This window comes from Anolis sagrei, chromosome 6 (assembly GCF_037176765.1).
Source record: "Anolis sagrei isolate rAnoSag1 chromosome 6, rAnoSag1.mat, whole genome shotgun sequence".
NCBI classification, from domain to species: domain Eukaryota; kingdom Metazoa; phylum Chordata; class Lepidosauria; order Squamata; family Dactyloidae; genus Anolis; species Anolis sagrei.
Window position 1 is genome coordinate 96,001,358 of NC_090026.1, and position 21,678 is coordinate 96,023,035.

The 21,678-nt window shown below is 38.2% G+C and overlaps 1 protein-coding gene across 1 annotated transcript; it reads left to right on the forward strand.

The window, feature by feature from the left end:
• The first annotated feature begins 9,217 nt into the window (after positions 1 to 9,217).
• AGR2 (anterior gradient 2, protein disulphide isomerase family member) lies at positions 9,218 to 21,571 on the forward strand. Its single transcript, XM_060783436.2, has 8 exons — positions 9,218 to 9,309; positions 11,975 to 12,109; positions 13,347 to 13,410; positions 13,626 to 13,678; positions 14,946 to 15,019; positions 16,095 to 16,158; positions 19,258 to 19,341; positions 21,295 to 21,571. The coding sequence occupies exons 2-8, from the start codon at positions 11,980 to 11,982 to the stop codon at positions 21,342 to 21,344; spliced, it is 519 nt and encodes a 172-aa protein (XP_060639419.1). The 5' UTR covers positions 9,218 to 9,309; positions 11,975 to 11,979; the 3' UTR covers positions 21,345 to 21,571.
• The last annotated feature ends 107 nt before the right edge of the window (positions 21,572 to 21,678 follow it).

Genomic DNA, 21,678 nt, shown 5'->3' on the forward strand with positions numbered 1-21,678 from the left:
TTTAAATACTGGTTTGCTTCTTAAACCTCATTGACTACATCCATTTTAGAGACACAAAGACAGTGAGCACAAAAAGTTAATTCAAAGGCAGGAACTCTCCAAGAAATATATTATTCTGCGGCCGAGAATGACTCACCCAGAAAGGGAGGGCACATGTATAATTGGTCACACAACGTGCTCCATTGAAGCATGAAAACACAAAGACATTAACAAGATAATTAGGAAACAAGGAATTTGTACACATGGTAATTACAACTTACAAAAAGGTCCTTGGGAAAGTGTTAAGAGACATATTCTCTTACTATCAGATGGAATTATGCCATAATGCAATATCACCAGTTGAGTTAAATCAGGGCTGGGAATCCTTCAGTCTTCCAAAAGTTATTTGACTGCAGTTCTTGGCATTCTTCATCTTTGGTTATAATGAGTAGGACTGTGTGAGTTACAGTGCATCAAGATCTTGGCTGCCCCCCCCCCCAAGGGTTTGGAAATAATAGAGAGAATATATGCTAACGATGTGAATATGTTGTTACATCCCGGTTCCTATCAGCCCTTACTAGCAGCAGCATCAGTCAAGGATAATGGAAGTTCTCATTCAATAACATCTGGGATCCTGAATTAGAAAAAAAAGTTGTAGGGAAGAATAACTTTTTAACATCATAAAAACACACCGTCAGGAACTTTTTAACAAATGAAAATAAGGAAACTGGGGAAAGACATATTAGTTTATTGCATTTTTTATCTCATCCTTCATTCAAAGTCTCACTGTAAATTTCATTTTTTGCAGCAATCTTGTGAATTAGGTTGGGATGAGAGAAGATGGCTGGTCCAAAAGCTACCTGAGACACTTCATAAGAAAGTTCAATCAGGGTCTCCCAGGTCAAAGTCTGATGTTATAATACCATTTGAAAAAAGTAATAATCAGTGGAACAATATTTACTAACAATGAAAAAGCTGATTGGGAAAATGACTGCATTTATTTACCCAGTCCCATCTGGCTCCCCATACACTCCAAAATAAATGCTGAGCTCCAACTTGTCAGTTGTAAAGGATGTGATTGTCTGATCTGGGCCCAACATTTCAGGAGGGAATGCAAGGGATTGTAAAAGCAATCCTAGGATGATGGTTGCCGTCTTTGAAAGTTGCTGGCTTCTGACTGCTCCTGATACATAACAAAAGAGCAGAGACAATATACTGGAAAAGACTAGAGGTACACAACAGTCACTCAGAACTATCCCAAAAAGAAGAGTTCCTTTCTGTTTCAGAGACGGTCTCCTGAAAGCAACATGAGACAAAAATATTGACAGCTGACCATGTTGTCAGTAGCAATGAGAGTTCTAGGAGTTGTAGTCCCAAAAGCATATTTTCTAAGCTGTGGGCATGTCTAACATTAGATTTTTTTAAGGGTTTCTGAGAACATAAATTATCAGTATATTTGATTCCTTGCTATTTGTATGCTGCCAGTCCCTCCTTTCTAAAGCTGGTTTGTTGAAGATTTTGAAATGATAAATCCATGAATTCTGAACTAGGGTGTTATCAATTCATGAATTGTTTGCTATTAGAACTAACATGCTTAGCAGTTGTGTTATCTGACTCCGTTTGTTCACTTTCTAGCAGTATACACAAAGATCGAAAAGATAGAACAGTCATTTCAGCAAACTTGAAACTCTTGACCAAGTTACGGAAAGAGTTTTTCTTTTTTTCCCCAATCAGTTTTGTAAGCAACAAGCAGGAACTGATGTTCCTGGAAACTTGTGCCAGAGTCTTGTTCACATGCATACTCTACTGCACAGACAATGCTCTGAGAGGTGTATTTTTTAAGTTAATAATTGATTTGGTCTTGCTAATAGGGTGAAAAAAATCCCAAATTATTCTTGTAGATTAGAACAACTGATAAAATGATGTCATATTATGAGCTGCCTCCCTCACTGCTTTCTGCTCCTGTCTCATGATTTGAACCTTTCTAATGGAGAACTCACGGACCTGCTTTACACCAAATCAGATCATAAATTCATCTAGCTCAGTGGTCCCCAGGAGTTTTTGACCAGGAGTTACTTGATCGGGGACCAGGGACCATTTTGACCAGGGACCACTCTCCAACATTAGTACCAAATGGGTTACAAATCAGTTTTTGGTCAACTTTAGATCCAGTTTGGGGTGCTGATTCAGAAAATTGCATTGGATAGACCATGTCAGCTCTAATTTCTGATGCAGAGCATATGTCATGGTCAGTGACAAGGAAGGAGTGGCAGGTGGCACAAAAGAAGCTGAAATAAAATAATATAAAATAAAATAAAGAGGAAGGAGGCTTGTGGACCAGATTTTAATCCTTGTGGCCCACAGGTTAAGATCCACTGATCTAGCTCAATATGGTCTGCACCCTGACTGACAATAGCAGTCCAAGGTTAAAGATAATTATAACCATGGCAACATCTTTTGGAATCTTGGTATTTGTAGCTTGGTGAAGTGCTAGATACCTTTGGATGAGAATATTAAACAACTTTCTGTAAATCCCACAGTTCTATAGGATGAAACCATGGGTCTCAAAGTAGAGTCATAGACCTGTATTGTGAAAGGAGCCAAGGGTTTTCAAACCATATTTGGAAATGCTAGGGATTGAGCCTCGCATGCATCTACTGCGTGAAATCCATGTGAAATATCACTGACCTACAGCCCTTTTCATTGTCTGGCATGAGTAATTCATATGAGGAACCCACAAAAGTAACCTAGGTAGTCAGCTGGGGAGCTGGAGCAAGAAGGTGATGTTGCTGCAGCGATGTATTGCTCATGCACTTCTAATAGTGGTTGACCATTATGTAAATAGACTGATAGACTAACTTTGATACTTATTGCACTCAGCCATTTTTTGAATGGGCAACCCCCACTTTCAATCCCAAAATTTCCTTATTTTACATAATGGGTTGGATCTAGATTTCAACATACAGTAGATCTATGGAACTCAATAGGACTTGGATTCATGAATTACTTCTCTCTTGATTCCAATGAGTCTGTACTATGCATGGATCCAATCCATTGTATTGAATGGCCCAAAGACTTCAAAATAACATTGGAGTTCTTTAGAGATATATGGTCTATAACACAAGCCAACAAGTATTTTTCATCAGATATAATTTTAGGTCATTCTTATAGAGTCTTTTGCGCTGAATTCAGATTCGTGTTTATTTTTTCTCTATCACGTGTAGTTTTTGCAATGAGGCTAATAGAAAAATTAATGCATTTATGCACTGATATCAATAATGACTGCTTTTATGTTTTGTACCATATCATGTTGTATAGGGCTATCATTAATCCTGTATAATTATATACCTGCCTAAGTAAGTTGCCTATGTCAGCATATTATCTTACTCCAGCCAGGAGTAGGTCTAGATCAGTGGTTCTCAAACTGTGGGTCCCTAGATGTTTTGGCCTTCAACTCCAAGAAATCCTAACAGCTGGGATTTCTGGGAGCTGTAGGCCAAAATGCCTGGGTACCCACAGGTTGAGAACCACTGATAGATTATTGCATCCCTGTTATTCAATACCCAATGACCAACAGGAACTCAATTGCCCAATAGATTATTATTGATGGTGCAATGCTGAGTAAGCAAGTATAGCTATATATAACTCTCTGCAGACTAGATACTTTACCTTCAGTTTTGTCTTGCACAACATTCAAATGGCTTTGTGAAAACGTTCTTGGTAACCACAGGTCTCCAGCATACAAAGAAGGAGTCCAGAATCTGTTTGACGCTCACCAGAAACTGGGTTGTAACATGCCACTGAAAATGCATTTCTTTCACCCCCACCTGGATTCCTTTCCTGAATATCTTGGCATGGAGAGCGATGAGCAGGAATAATTCTTCTAGCAAGATGCTCCGTTAATGAAGCAGCACTACCAAGGTTCATGGAATGCAAGCATGATGGGAGACTACTGCTGGATGTTGTACCATGAAAATCAGAAAATCATATAGGTCAGAAAATCATCTGCAAAACATTTCTGATCAAACATAGATAGCTTAAGCCTTACTGACTGATATTGGAACTTGCAAGCACACTGCAGTTGTACCGTTTATATTTGTAATTAGTTAATTAAATTCTATTGATATCGATTGATAGCAGTGCATAAATGCATTAATTATTACAGGATGAGATATTGTGTTTTTAACTATTTTAATTGTATTTATTTGTTTTTATCTGTTTTAATATTTGTATTGAAATGCAGCATTGGATTTTGCTGAATTGTAAGCAGCTCTGAGTCTCCCTCAGGGTGAGAAAGAGTGGGATAGAAATACAGTTAATAAATCGAATAAATAAATTATTCGATTAGCGTCATTGCAAAAATTACACATGATAGAGAAAAAATAAACACAGACCTGAATTCAGAGCAAAAAAACTCTATAAGAATGGCCTAAAATTATATCTGATGTTTGCTTGTGTTACACAAATATGATGCGAAACTTGCAGACTTTACAGTAGTCCACTGCAATGTCCCATTTGTAATATTTTAAAAAGTTGGCATGATGGAAAAAATAAAGACATATTTAAAATCAATATAAAAATGATTTAAACTGTGCTACTCTCATTTCTAATTATTACAAAAAGTTTTATTTTGTTGGCTTGTGTAATTGTATTCTATATATGTGTGAGAGATGTCATTCCTAATAATACCCATGAGACAGACAGACAGACACAGACAGGATTTTCCTGTATAATAAAAATAATCCCATATTCTTTATCACATCTATCTGAATTGATGGTAGGGTTGCATCCTTACAGTATTTATTTCTTGCAGCTTTAAGAACTTCAGCGCAATAAACTCTTATCAATTATTGTTGAGGATCCATCCAGAGTTCACAGATCTGGAGTATCTGCTGTAGGTGAATCCACAATTCTCATTTCTCACCCTAAATAAAGGAACCTACAAACAATCCAAAAATTCTAAAATGTGCATTCTTTAACTGCTAGTATACAAAAGAATGATAGAAGACACTTGAATGGTATCTGATTTCAACCACAAATATCATAAGGGAAAAGCAAGCTCTGGAATGATGACTAGGTCTTAATGCCTGACAACGCACAACCATTGTTTATTTTCAGGGCTGGGATACATAGTAGTAACGGCACATAGCCAGTGCATCGTCACACCTAAGAACTACCGGATTTGCTATAGGAATTATGTACACATCATCTAATGGTATTTCCAGCACATGTTAAACAATCTGGTTATTTTTATGTTTCTAGAACTGTCTAACTGCTATCTAGAATTTTTGCTGCTGTCCTATTCACAAACCGACATTTGCAATGGTAGAGAAAATGACAGGCTCCTTGCGTGACATTTACTTGTTAAGATAGGGAATGAGAAAAGAAGTTGCATGGAACCAATACAAATGATAGAAAATACATTTATGGACAGTGGCTTCAAGATGTCTTCTCTGAATATGGGAGACTTGAAGAGTTGTAGCCTAAAGAAGTAGCTTATTCAAGTTTGGAATTAATCTTTGTTTCATCTGCACAATATCACAGAAAATCCATTCCTAAGGGAATGAAGAGGAGCAAACATTTCCATGATGCATTATCTGATGGGAGTGAAAATATGTAGGACTGACATTTCCAAGACTTTAAAAGACAAGAACAAATTATAGTGCCCAATCTCTTTTTGTAACATCCCATTCACTTTCATTGCGTAGTATCTTGGGTCTTCTGTTATGCAGTGTTACTCCCTGCCAGCATCCCATCCAACATTTTACAGGTGAAAAAAAGACATGTGTGGCCAAGTAACAACTGAGTGTGGCCAAGATGCCAAAGTTATTTAAGGACCTCATCACACAGCCCCGTTTTTGTGGTTTTAGCTGGGCCTGTCAGAGACTTGCCGAACGTCATCAGATAATACTTTGATGATGTTCCTTCGAAGTGGAGATATCCCGCACTTTTCTCTCCTTTCCCCCATATGATGGGGAGAAGGGCGATGGGGCAACATGCATTGCTGCTCTTTGCCCCCCTTTCTCCCATTGGATGGGGACAGGGTGCCAACATGCCTTGTCCTGTCCCCACCATTTGATGGGGGAAGGAGGGAGGGTGCACAGGGCGCAACGAGGCACCCCGTGCACATTCCCTTTCACCAGCAACTGCCAGTGAAGCTGCGGGGTCCCAGGGACCATGTGAAGAGGTCCTTATTGAAACAGAATGAATAAGCATTTCTGCTCTCCCTGGTGAGTTGAGTGCATTACTTTTGTATTTTGAAGTCAGTTTGCAGCAATTGAAATAAACGAAGGACAACATGAAAGGGGGAAAGAAGTGAAAACTGGTACATTTTTAAAGCTACTGAAAGGATTAAATCAGGGCAATTGGAAAGTAGACATGTATGTAGATTCAAAAGATAAGGCTTCTGTAGTCCATGAAAGCTTAGCCCACAATAAAGCTATTTGGGGCTGGCATCTGAGGTTGGTGTCAAGCCCACAGCCCAGCAGACAAACACTAGACTTTATACTGATGGGATATCAGCTGATAAGCGATAGCTCAGGAAAGGAATCTTGAGGTGGTGACCCAGTACTAAATCCTCCTTCCATCACACAGTCAGGATGCACAACTGTGGGAAGAAAGGTGAGGAAAGGGGCAGGTAGAAGGAAAATGTTGAAATGGCCAAGAGACTCATCATTTTTTAAAAAAGGGAATGCAGAAAGCTGACTGGATTATAAAACAAAATCCAAGGTACAGTACTTTTATTAGGCCAATGAAAATGTTAAAAATTAACCATGCTTGTTTTCAAAGCCCGCTGTCTTCTTCATCAAGCAAAGGTGGTTAAAAGCATGCAGGGGAAGTGAAGTGATAGTGTTAAGTTATAAGTCTGCATTTTGCTTGTTGTGATAAAAAGAAAGGATCTGTACAGATGAAAAGGCAATGGCCAAGACATAACTGGGCATAAAAGATTTAAAAGGAATGCTATACTGTTTCCTGTCTGTATGTATAGTTAAACATAGATAGTTCTAAGACTAAATATGTATTGGGAACAAATGAGTGCTCAAACACTGGCACTTGTGTTCTTTTCCTTTTTTTTAGCACAATGAGAAATGCTGATGTTGATCTCAAAAGCCTTATTACAATTTCTATATAGCAATGTAATTTCAAATTAAGATAATCCAAGAGAACCTTCTTGACATTAGTATTTTGATCTCAGTTTAAACAAGAGCAAATCGAAGTCATCTGTAGTGTTTAGTTTCATGTTCATACAGTATTTCCTTTAATTATTGGCAAAGAGAGGAATATATCATTCTTGTCTGTTTGTGGTTTAGACTCAGATATCCTCCGCCCCCCCCCCCCCCCGCCCCACGTGCTCTAAATCAAAGAAAGAGCCATTTGTTTATTAAAATTATTTAACGTAAGTATCAATGTTGGTTCATGACTCTCTATCTGAGGGTGAATCTACACTGCAAAATTAATGTATTTTGACACCACTTTCACTGCCATGGCTCAATGCTCAGGAATCCTGAGATTTATAGTTTGGTGAGACAGCAGCACTCTTTGGCTGCTGTCAAGAGAAAGCTCTTGTCAAGAGAAAGCTAAAGATCTTGTAAAACTAAAGATCATGATTCCTTAGCACTGAACCATGGCAGTAGGACTTCATCACACAATTGATTGTAGATGGTTGATGGAGTTCCACACCACACATCACACAACATAGACTCATTTCCGTCAGGGCTCCGTCGATGAACTGGGGTGCAAGCATCTTACAACAATGTGCCCAGAACATAGGAGGCATCCCATGTTCCATTGGAAACCATGGGGCTAGCATGGGGGTGGGGTGGGGTGTCAACACTTCCCTATGTGTGATGGGGAAGCATTGTTGTGGATGAGGGAGGGCACCAGGATTGCTCCGCTGATTTGCCACAGATACCAACAAATTGCCTGCATGGGACCTCATCAATGTTGAGAGGTCCTTAAAGTGGTGTCAAAATGCATGAACTTTTCACTATAGATATATCCTAGTGTTCTTGGAAACTGATTTGAAACCTACTGGGCATGTCATACTCAGTTTTAGAAGAAGGCAATGGCAAGCTTCCTCTGAATAAATCTTGTCAAGAAAACCCAATGATATGGTTGGCAGAGGTTGAAGTATAATTAGAGGGACATGAACAACAGCAAGAGTCATGCCAAGCTAGGCATGTTTGTGAGATGCAATGTTACACTGGAAAGGCATAAAAGGAGAATTTGTTGAAAGAAGAGCTAATTGTGGCCCCTTCTAACTCTATGATTTTGATTAGCTACCAATCAAATTAATTGGGGATACATGGGAAATCAATTGGACTGCAAAGAATGACATCCCAATTAATAAGATCAAAGGGGACTGTGAGGAATATAGACTGCATGGCTCTGTACCCAGTTTGGCATGTAATGAGGTTGTTACGCAGCTGCTTGATCCTTTTAGAGGCTCTATCATGACATAGTAAATGTGGGTGGACTAGTCACAATGTGAAACAATCAAAATGTGACAACCTCTTCATAGGTCGTGCAATGCATCTTCTCAACAGGTCAAGCATGTTGACCTTTCATCAATCCATGTGGTATGGCATTATTGAAAGGACAGAGCATCCCTAGCATAAACCTTCACTTTGCAATCTGTGCAGCATCTCTTAGTAACGTTGCTAGGAAACCGCCACTATTTCAAGCACAGCACTGGCTTTACAGTGAAAGCATGTAAAAACAGTTTTGAAGATGTATATTTTCACACAGTTTCAAAAACCTGAGTGCAGTTTACAGCTATTTTGACAAGTTGGTTCATTTAATTTGGAACCTGCTTGTGTTTTCATAGCCATTTTCCATACATTGGTGTATTGTCATGCACTAAACAATTACCACGTTCACTCTGAATCTATGTCTGAATAGTCAATTTCATTTTCTCAAAGGAATCACAGATATGTGCCTTAGGTGAAAGAATCTATCCAATCACACAAAGACAAATCAGCCCTCAGGCAAATCAGAAGTCTTGATTTATGCTTACCTGGACTTGGCTTCTTGCCCACATTTTAAAATATAATTTCTTAAACCTTCTTAAATGCACAGAAAGTTTACTTTTCTGAAACACTGAGATGATGCTATTCTTTGTTCAATTCTCTGAAAACTTCTTATTTTTTAAATATATCTATAAATTAAAATGAAAAAGTTACTCCATACAGTGGAAGTATTGAAATGCCATACTTCTGGGTGGGGATAAGGTGTGCCCAGGTACATAAATAGGCACTCCACACTTTCCTTGTTCACACTGAAACTTGGAGCACTTCAGCTGTCCCTCAAAGAAGAAGGCAGGCAGAAAAGGTAAGGCTAACAGCACATGCTTGGCAAAGGACTGGGTTTTAAACTCTAATCTTGTGAGTCAGGTTCCTTTTTAACCACCTGCAAACAAAAGACTTGAGAAGTTTTAAGCATTTAAAAGCAGTAGAATTCCAATCGAAAAGAATACAAACAAGGCAATGCTAATTTTCCCCTGCACTTCCATGTTCTGCTAACTATATTTATGATGAGAAAAATGCATTTAGCTTTATAAACAAGTGTAATGCATTTTAAAGGACAGAATATTTGTTGATTTTTACTTTCCATTTTCTATTCACTAGTCTTTAGTGTCTTTTCTTTCTTTCTTTTTGACTTCCTGCTTGGCAACTGGAGGGTTTCTTTCATTTTTGTGAAGATGCATTTTCTTATGTTCATTGATATAGCTTCAATTCACTTTTCTGAGAAAGTGCCAGGAACACATTGCTCTCTCTCTCTCCCCCTCCCTGCCTCCCTTCATCCCTCTCTCTGTCTTTCTATGTATCTGTAAATACACCTTCTGGGATTTCTGTCTACATATTCTTTTTACCCTTTCTCACATGTGAATGTTTCAAATGGCTATTATAATAGTGTTGCGAAAAGACTTGTGCTGAGCAATATTAACCCAACCCACCCCCCAATAACTTAAAATACCTACAGTCACACACACAACCCTTGTAACTTGCATTAACAACTCCTCCCAAAATTCCCATGTTGAATTTCCCTGTATCTCATGAAAAAACAAAATCCTGGTCATGTTTACTCAATTGTGTCCTATGGCATTTATTCTAAAACAAATTTAGTATATCTGTTTAAACACAAAATTGATCTCAAATTTATCTAGAAATTTGATCCTTTGATTAGCAGTCAAAACTTAATTCTGAATTAGTGTGATTAGGATTTAGCTTTACTTGAAGGGAACCCAGTTGGGGTGGGGGTGACCATTCAAGGGAACCTCAGGAAGATGGATAATTTGATATATCAGCCATGCCCATTCCACTGAAGGAAGGGAACTGTTGGATACAATCCACTGAACCCAGATAATGGCAATCCCATTCATTTTCCATGGATCTATTATAAATATGACTAGGTTTGTGCTTTAAATGGGTTTAAAATTGGAGTTTTGACAATAATGTCATCATCATTTGTTTCCAAACAGTTCTAGAATTCACCACTTTGAGTCCCCCTACGGGTGAGAAAAGCGGTATAGAAAAACTGTAAATAAATAATAGAATGCCTAATGAAGTATTTGTTATTGTAGGGTATGTATTGTTGAAGGGTACCTTCAAGACAACCCTAAACCAAACTATATATAACAGGATTATCTTCGGGGGGGGGGGTACCATTGGCTTCTTCTGAGGGTGCTGCAAGTGATACATTCTCAGGTAATAGTGTAAAAGTAAACACATATAGGATTATTCTGCTAAAGTATGCTCACATTTTGAGAGCTTTTGGGGTTTTTTCTGATTTCAAAAGCTATGATGTTTTACTATAGTGTGGTATTATTTAGCTAACTCAAGAGAGCAGTTCTATTGATCAGAATGTAGTAGGCTGACCTTTCTGCCACCCTTGTACTAGTGATGTCCATCCAGTGTAACATTCAAAAGCATAATCCTTGTCTTAATTCCTCCTAACAGTGGGGATGACTGGCAGGAGTCTGATGCCTCCTTATTGACATTAGAACAGATCTTCATTGCTCACAATGACTTCCTATTAAAGTAGGATTGGGAAACTTTTGTAATCCCTAACTATTCCTACACCACTGTCTTGATCATGAGTACATAGGGATCATGAAGACAAATCAGTTACAGATATGCAACTCAAAGTTGTGCATTTTTTTATTTCAACCTCTGTTAAGGCAAAATTTATTTAGTTAAGAAGATGCTCATATGCCCAATTTAAGAACCTTTTACCATTCAAGGTTTTGTTGCCATCAGATTTTAATATGATTGTGAATTGTTCGGAATTATATATTCATGTGTTAAGCAATAGTCACATCTGCAAACTCCACTATCTAACTTCTCTTTTGCATTAGCTAAATAATGCCACACTATAGAAAAACATCATAGCTTTTTAAATAGTTCAGAAAAAAACTTTAAAAAGTGGGTTGTTGTAGGTTTTTCAGGCTGTATGGCCATGTTCTAGAAGCATTCTCTCCTGACATTTTGCCTGCATCTGTGGCAAGCATCCTCAGAGGTTTCCGCAAATGTTGTCATCCTCACAACCTCTGAGGATGCTTGCCATAGATGTGGGTAAAACATCAGGAGAGAATGCTCCTGGAACATGGCCATACAGTCCAGAAAACTCACAACAACCCAGTGATTCTGGCCATGAAAGCCTTAAAAAAATCTCTCAAAATGTCAGCATATTCTAGCAAAATAGTCCTATGTGTCTTTACTTTTACGCTATTACCTGTGAAATAAGACTCCAATAATAGCTGTAAGACTTCATTATGGGTAGCCACATATAAGTTTATGTTATATATAGCTCATGACATACATTTGTTATCTTTTATCCATTGCACCTGAGATGGAACAAAGCAATTTTGTGCTAGCATTTGTGATTTAATCCACTAGAGCTGAAGGTTTGTTCTATTTTACTGTTGTTGTTTTTCTAGCACTTTTTGGTTTCTGTCTGAATAAACCTATTGCTTTTTTTCTTCTTCCCTTAACAGAAGCCATGGAGAAAACCTTAATATCAGTGTTGCTTTTGTTGGTTGCTCTCTCATGTACCTTGGCTAAAAATGAGAAGAAGGACACAAAAGAAATAAATGAAATCCGCCCCAAATTACCTCAGACCCTCTCCAGAGGTAAAGACAAATTAGACCTTTGTAGGCAGATACCAGGCATGTAGCCAGGGGGGGCTCGGGGGGCTTCAACCCCCCCCCCCGAAATTCTCATGGTGGTTCGCGAAAAGGCCTTACTGGTGCATTACTTAAACTGTTATGTTTATTCATATCATGATCTGATAACCATACTCAATATATCCCATATGCATGAGGGTATTGGAGTAATGATACAAAAGGTTTGCTAGGCTAGACCCTCTTTCACTCAGACTCAGCCCCCCCCAAACTCAGCCCCCCCAACCCCCCCTGAAAAAAATTCAGCCCCCACCCCACCCCCCCGAAACGAAATCCTGGCTACGGGCCTGACAGATACCCTTTCTTATGTTTACATCCTGGATGAAGGGTGGAGGGTGGCATATTGTTGGCTGAAGTTGGTTTTGCTTGTGCAGTGTGTTCAGTCACAGACAAGTCTTATTTATGTTCAGCTCAGTTTCCCACTCAGTAGGTCTACTCTAGAGAACATTAACCATTGGACTGAGGCCAGTAACTAATACTAACGTAGTGTCTTTTCTCAATAAGAAGGAGCAAGCATTGCACACTTGTATTACCTACCTGAGGATGCTATGCTGGAGTTTCCTTCTCTTTTCCCACAGACAGTAATTGTCTGTGAGTAATTCTCTGAAATTTATACTCACTCAAAGTCATATGCCAGCATCTTAGTTTTCTAAGGAGTCTGGGGGCTTGGGGGGAAGGGCCTCCACACATTCTATTGGGTTAGTCCTGAGAGAACGTGTGGACTACCCATCCCAGAAAGTGTGCGCTTTCTGGGGTGGGTATATAAAACTCTGTTTTTTTTTAACGCGGATGCTTTTGGGATAAAGGGTTGTCTGGAACTGCCATGACAGAGGATGCTTAGCTCAAGGCTTCCAGTGGGTTTCCATGAGTAGAGATTGAAACTCACAGTCTCTGGCCTCATCTACATTGCCTTATACTGTCATTTCAGAATGTAGTTTAGCTGCATTGAGCTGCATTATATGGCAGTGTAGAGTCATACAATCCAGTTTAATGCAGTTAAACTTCATCCTGAAACAGCATGAAACAGTAGATGGGGCCCCAAACTATGCTGGCTATCTCATTTCAAAAAAGTCTTTAAAGTACTACAAGATTCCTTTGTATCATGTTCAGGATGAACATTGTTATGAAATTAAGATTCATTAAACACGATATATTTAAACTAAATTTGATTTCTCCTTGTGTTTAGGTTGGGGGGATCAACTTATCTGGACTCAGACTTATGAAGAAGCTCTCTATAAAGCCAGAACCAAGTAAGTTCTCCATATTTGCAAGTGGATGACAACATTTAATTTTTTTCTATGATCTTCCTGATTTAGCTTTAATCTATTAAAGTAATCTATTTAATCTATTTCTTCACAGTCTCTTCTAAGTTTATATTCTCAACCCTTCAGTTACACCCATTGTAACATTTGCTTTTCATACAGTTTACTGTGCAGTTTTGAAATGGGGTCTCTTTTCTTTGCAGCAACAAGCCTATCATGGTCATCCATCACTTAGAAGACTGCCCTCATAGCCAAGGTATTTTTCTTTTCAATACATAATGACCTTACTCTCCATTCGAATAAATTGCAACATCCAACAAAAACGAGTTCTTAAAATCTATCTTTTCAGTCTCTAAATAAAAAAGAAGTCATAGATGAGTAGAATCTACCACTTTGCCCTTTTGCCTTGAGAATAAATGAAAAATTCACAGTTAAAACAGAGGCTAGAATAGGCATAATAAGTCTGTTGTTTTAAGTAGGGAGGAGACATTTCTCTAATTATCTATTTTATTTCTGACTTATGGCAATCCTTGTGTGATCCCATCTTGTCTTCTTGGCAAGTTTTCTTCAGAGGGAGTTTATTTTAGCCTTACTCGAAAGCAGAGAGAATATGACTTCTCCAAGGTCACAGTGGGCTTTCATAGTTGAGTCAAGATTCAAACCATAGTCTTCAAAATGGTTCTCACTGCTCAACCATTACACCATTTTGGCTTTCATTTTGTTCTACTAGTTTATTTCTTATTTCAGAAGTATGATCCACCACACAATCATCAACTCTGGGAATTGAATTGAACAGAATTTGCAATACGTGACTAACTGATTTAGTAAAGTTGTAAATTTGGGAATAAGATCATTTGACCCTTGAGATGTTTCAAACCACAAATTCCACAATTGGTCAGGATAGCTAAGGCGTCTAGGAGTTGAAATCCAAATCAAGGGGTCCAAATCCTGAGTTAGAAGCATCTTGTTTTCAGGAATATAACAGGGCGGATCTAGACAGCCCTTTATCCCAAAAGCATCCATGTTAAAAAATGCAGATGTTTTGGGAGGGCTGTCTGCACCCACCACAGAAAGCAAGTGCTTTCATTTCTACATGCTGGGAGAGCTTGCCGGGACTTTTGATAGAGATCTAGGGGCTTGGGAGGAGTGGGTGGGTATTCCCACAGTTTATCAGACTTATTTAGTTTGGTAAACTGTGGGAATACTGTCTGGACTGCAGAATAAATGCACTATCAAATTAATTCACTACAAACCAGGGTTTGTAGTGTATTAATGCAGGACTGTCCAGAATGTTGTCTGGACAGCCCCTCGTTCATTGTGAGTTCCCACAATAAAGGCCCTGTCTGGACAGGCCCTTAGAGGAATATAGCACTTTTACTGTTACAGCTTATCTCTTCCACTTGGTAATGATTTAGACATTAAACACTGAATAGTCATCAATTTTGTTTGATCTTTTCTGATAATATGCATATAATGTTCTTTCTCTGTTTTATCTTCATTCCCCCATTTTTATTTTATTCTAGCACTGAAGAAAGTATTTGCTGCAGATAAAGAATTGCAGAAATTGGCTGAAAAGTTTGTTCTTCTCAATCTTGTTGTAAGTTCTCAAATGTCACTTGATCAAATCTTTCATTGTATAACATTATGAAGCAGCTGTTCATTTGGCTGCATTTCATACTGTAGCTCTGTTCAATACTATCTAGCAAATGTTTATACAGGGTATGGTTAAAAATAAGGATTATAAGGTTTGTGTGAAGAAAGCAAATCCATACATGTCTATGTTATAAGAACTTGTTAAGCTCTTAGTTACCCATAAGATAGGAAACTAATATACAAATAAACTTCTCAGATAAAGAATGGGTGACACATAACTTGACAACAGTGCATGTGAAAGGGATCTAGGGTAGACCACAAGCTGAACATGGTCAAGAGTGAGATACAGCAACTTAAAAAGCTACAGTGATTCTAGGATTCATCAGTAGAAGAATAGTGTCTAGATCAAGGGAAATAACAATAACGGTCTATTATACTTCAGTGAGACCGTTCCTGGAACACTGTCTTTAGTTCTGGGCAACTCAATTCAACAAAAAAACAAGATGGAATGTATCCAGAGGAAGGTGATCAAAGTGCCCTGGAAATCATATCCCACGAGGAGCTGCTTAGGGAGATAGATATGTTTAGCCTGGAGAAGAGAATGTTTAGAGATGATTTAATAGCCATCTTTCAATATATGAAAGGTTGACATATTGGAGATGGAACAAGCATGTTTTCTACTGCTCCAGAGACTAGGACATAGACCAATGGATTCAAACAATAAGAAAAGGGATTCCAATTAAACATTAGGAAGATGGCAAGAATAGATTCAATCAGAGTGTTCTGGAGTCTCTTTCTTTGGAGGTTTTCAAATAGATGGTTTTTTGGAGTGTTTTGATGATGTATTCCTGCATGGAAGCAGGTTGAACTGGATGGCCTTTGTGGTCTCTTCCAGCTCTATGATTCTATATTCACTGAAGCTTAATTAAGGTTAAATATGTTTTTGTGTATAAAATTCATAGTCTGGTTTCACTTAATTTTTTATCATGTTAAAGGAACTGATGATGTATAATAGCTGTTTTTTCCTTATTGTAAGTACACTATTCAGATTTCCATTTATTTTTCTTCTTTAATTCCAGTATGAAACCACAGACAATCATCTTTCACCAGATGGTCAGTACGTCCCCAGAATTCTGTTTGTAGGTAAGTAGTTTGTGAGTCAAAAACCTAACTGAAAAACTGGTTTCTAACTATAATGGATTGTATCAAATAATATGAATTAGACTTATACCACAGGCTTTGTTCATACTGTACAGATTGAAATGGCATTGTGGTGTACAAATTAATAATATGTCAGCAATTAATTGTATAGTATTATTTACTATTATTTACTATAAGGTGATAATGCCCTCACAAAACAATTAAGATGACAAGCATTATGGGGCTTTCTTACCAGTGAAAGCTGATCAGCAAATGTCTTGCAAAACATGTTAAAATGGCATTCATAAAAATACATATCATAACTGTTGTGGGAGATGTGATGTATATCATTTCCTTACATCTCAAGAAAATGTGTGACATTAATAACAGTGACATGTTTTGGACTGCTGGCTCTGTTAACTGGGAAATTCGTGGGAGTCCCACAGACACACATGCTACTAAAATAAATAACCCTTTCCAGACGATGAATAACTAATTTCATCCAAGGGTTTTTGAAATACAGTCCCTACTCAAATACCAATTGTGTTGTTTAATGTTTAATGTTTACTTGCATGTTGACTTATTGCTATACAACAATTTATTCAGTGGAAATATCAACAGAATTCAGATCTTTATAATCCAAATACATCAAGGTATTATGAGGACAGTCTCTAAGAAATGAATCTTTATAAGCATGCCATGGGCTTCCCTAACTCTTACTAATAAGGCTCTTTACTCCTACATAAAAATATATTCTCCCCATAGGCAAGTTACAGTATGTCAAGGGCAATAGAAATGGCTGGGTTTTTTGCTGTCTGAGGCTGAATAGTAAATGGTATTCTTCTCAAATTAAGGTGCCTAATATCTGAAGCCAGACAATGTTTATACAGGAGAGATTATGGGTACTATTGCAGTTTAACACCACTTTAACTGCCATAGCTCAATGCTATGATATCCTGGGAGTTGCAGTCTGATGAGATACCAGCACTCTTTCATAAAGGTTTTGTGAACCTACAACCGTCATGATTCCATAGCATTGAGCAATGGCAATCAATGTGGTGCCAAGCTACATTACATCTACAGTGTAGATACATTTTAAATTTCTCAAGCATGTCTCCCTTTACTTGGTGTAAAAAACGAAACAACAACTGGTTAATGAACAATTACTTGTCTTTCAAGTCACCGCAAGGAAGTTCCCTGCCTACTTTCCTTAATACTAGAACTGGCTCTGGCAGCAGGAGGGGAAATGGAGAAAGCAGAAGTACACTCCTCAGAATAAAAAGCTTAGATTGAATCCATCCTCTCTTTACTTGCTTAACCTTTGCTCCCCAACAGACAAAATCCCACTGTCACTGTAGCCTTGCCTTTTTTTCTGCACTTGAATTCCCTTTAGAAGGAAGGGCCTCTCTCTTGACTGGCCGCACTTCTGGCCAAGCTGCCAAACCTGCCAGACTGCTTTGTAACACAGCCCTATTCAGACATTCCCACTGTAAACATAAGAAGACTGGGATGTGGTCTAACCCTCTCTTACTTCCATTTCTCCATGTCAAAGAATAAAGCAAGAATCTGAAGCTTTCCATGTGATTCTGATCTCTGAAACTGCATCACACAGAATGCAGTTTCAGTGTAGAATGAATGCAAGTCTGACACCACTTTAAATGCCACGACACAATGTTATAAAATACCGAGGGTTGGTTTGGTGAGAAGATTAAAGTCCTCGTAAAACTATAATTCCCATTATTTCATAGCATTCAGCCAGAGCAGTTAAAGTGGAGTTAAACTGCATTCCTTCTACAGTTTAGATGCACTTGTAAACAAGTCTCTCTAAGAAGCTGAGAGAATCATGAAGTCTTTTAGCTGCTGTTTCTGAATAGCAAATCCCAGCACCTTGAGCTTGCAGAGACAATGGCAAGGAAGACTGGGAGTTGCAATCCAACAATACAGATGGAACATCCCTTATCTAGAATTCTGAAAAGTTGTTGGGAGTGTAAGTCATGAGTGTAAGTCCAAGGAATTCATGCATGTATCACTTTAAAAAGATACCTAAAACCAAACCTGGTGTTGCTCGTTTCTTTTAGAGGTTGCATGGAACTCGCAAGAATTAATATAAGATTAACTGTGTTAATTAAGAAAGTTAAAGGTTGTGTAGATGTTGTAGTTCTGAATGGTCACAAGTTTCTCACTTTTTGCTTTAACTGTTCTTCTTGCAAGACTGAAAATGAAGATTTTTTTTATTAAAAAAAATGTAGTAATTCCTCTTCCAATACAAGGTCAACCTGCCTACCCCTTTCCAATAGTTTGCAATTTTGAAAAGCCAAGTTGTTGCAAACATTTGAACAATGGAATGTAGTTTGCTAGCAAAACCTGAATCTCCTGTACCATTAGAGATATCAGTTATGAGGTCAAAGACAACATGTTTTATGACTGTCATGCTTGGTCTGGTGTTACAACACCAGTCTAGACTTACCACACAACGTCCTCCTCCCCTAAGTCAATACCATTTTTGTAAAGTTTTGATTTATTAAAGAAAGTTCTTAATAAAGTAAACCAAAAAGAAGTAATTTCTCAGAATGAAAAGACTCAAAGCTATCCGTTCTTGTCTGCAATTGTGTACATATCTGGTTGCAAAGTAGTATGTCCCATCAATGCTAGAACACTTTTTTTAAACAGTTGTGTGGAAATGCCTATGTTGTTTGAGAAGTAAATAGATTTTTTGGACAACTTCCAAGGAATTCATGCATGTATCACTTTAAAAAGATACCTAAAACCAAACCTGGTGTTGCTCGTTTCTTTTAGAGGTTGCATGGAACTCGCAAGAATTACTATAAGATTAACTGTGTTAATTAAGAAAGTTAAAGGTTGTGTCTACTGGTAGTTTTAGACTAGCAGTATTTCAGGTCTTAGAAGGTGAGCAGATCTACTTACTGTAGTCTTTTGCACTATATCCAATATCCCATCTCGTATAGACTTGAGTATTTTCTACTAATCCACACTCCACATGGTATACAACCTTTTGAGCCTAAGCATATTGAACAGCACCTGAACAACAGAAGTGGTTTTCATTACTAATGAAAAATGAGCATTTTCCTAATCCCGCTATAGATCCTTCACTGACAGTAAGAGCAGACATTACTGGAAGATATTCCAACCGTCTCTATGCTTATGAGCCTTCAGATGTTGCATTATGTAAGTATTTTCTAATTCCTAGACATGAGCATTTGGGAAAAACCTTGTCTTGTTTGGTGTCTTGGCTTTCATTGGGCCCCCCAATCCATTTTTTTAAGCCTCCCGAAATTGAGAGGGTTGTTTTTGGTTCTTTCATTTCGGGGCCTGGAAACTGGACCATTATGGGGTGTGTGTGTGTGTGTGTTCCATCCACTCCCTGACATGCATTCTTCTTACCTGGCACCTGCAGTTTCTACTCTAGAGTAAAACACACTCGGCTGTAAGTACTGGCAGGCGTGTGTAATTTCTGGGCCTGCTTGCACGCCCTGCCACACACACACATACACTCTCTTTGGAAAGAGTGTGTGTGTGCGGTGGGGCTTGCAAGGCAGGTCAGGAGCGTGCCTGCAGCCAGGCTCTGGGCCCGCCTGCCTGCCACATATCTACTAATTCCTACCAAAGCTTGTAGTATAACATTCTGATTGATTACCCTTACTTGAGTATAATCATAATTGTGTTAAAATACAATATATTTAAAGTACAATATATTTAAAGTGAAAATGGCAACGTGAGTATACATGCTTGGTCTGAATGCCTGACTAGACAATGGGTGAGATCCTGAATTGTGAGACATATATATCTCATGTAGTTATGTCTCCCAGTGCTACTTCCCCAAAGTTCACCTTGTAGGTTTCTTCCCATTACCATCTGTGATGTTAAAGAGCAGGGGACAACAGCAGGGAGACATCCAGTTATTTTCCTGTAACTGGATGTGCTGCAAAAGTGTCATCTGCATGTACTTTATCAGGACCCCCCAGATCCCTATGAGTAACTGAAGATAGACCATTTATGACCCAAGCAAACAGGTTTTTTTAAAATATATATATAAAGGACTATGAACATTTCCTAAGGATTAAGACTCAAAGGTTCTGGTTCTTTCGCACTTCAGAATTACAGCACCTTGCTTCCATTTTATCTGCTATTTTTCCAGCCGGTGGGGTCCTAGGATTTGTAGTTTATGGGTGTTATGCTTAGGATACTAAGCCAGAAAAGTCTCGGACATCAACATATTGCCAGTCTCAGAATTCCACTAAATGTAGCTGTGGTAGCTATAATCATAGTGCTATAGTTGTACCTGAACAATCTCCAATTCCTTACCGATCCACCCTCCAACAATTTTGTGTGAACCAACATAGCTGGCACCATGCAATTTGTGCTTGTGCCATAGCCAAGGCATTCTTACAGTAAGATTGTGCATCTAAAACAAATTGCCTGGTAGGGTCTACCTCACAACAATAGCTGATGGCATGGAACAATCCCAGGAAGTAATTGCCTAGAAGAGTTAACATGACAAGCATTCTTAAGGCAGTCAAAATCAATGTAATCCTATCTGAGTTATGGCTCTGGCTTCCTTCCATGGTCAGCAGGCTCTTAAAAGCAAGCATTGTTCTCAGAGCAAGGAACAGTTACAATTTGGAATTCAACTCCCAGAATCTACAGCAAGTGTAGCCAGGAATTCCAGGAGTTGTAGTTCCAAATGTAATTTTCTCAAGCTGATTCCTTCAATAGTGTTAAGTGTGATAAATGTAATATGAGATTCTTGTTTATTTTAATTTAGAGTAAGGGTATATTTTTGCAGTCCAATGATCTATTGAAGCCTGGCTTCCCAATGCAGTGCACTATGGTGGTTGAAAAGATTGGAACCTCAATAATTTCCTTCAAAACCTTATCTTCATCCATTTGTGGCACATTGGATAGGGAGGTCTCAACACTTACTTCTCCATTATGTTACTTTAGAATCATGCTGGGAAAGACATGATTTGCTGTTTTAAGTCAATAGGGACACACACACAAGTTAAATAAACTGTAGATTATTGCTTCAAATGACATGGGAGGTCTCTAAAAGTGGTATGTAATATTAAAACCAAAGTTTATTTCTCTCTCTAATATCGACTTTTGCATTTTTATTTTTAGTGAAATCAAATATGAACAAAGCTCTGACCTTGTTAAAGACTGAATTGTGAAGAAAGAAAACAACAGACACTTCCATTTCAAGCTCGGCCTTGAAAACTGCTCTCACCAAAGAGAATATGTAGGTTAACCTAGAATATTATGCACATATTATGTGTAAGCTCCCACAGGAAAACTGTGTTATAAATATTCATTTGAAGCTGTGTGGCATTAAGTATTGATTGCTTTTGTAAAATGAGAAAAAAAACACTGTATGCTCTTTTCTACAAATCAGGATAAAAACAATAAATTTACATTATGTTGTTTACAAAAATGTGGTCTGTTTTATGTCATGATCTTGGAGAGAACCATCCATACAATTTCCCAATGGGCAAAAGCAATGTAGGG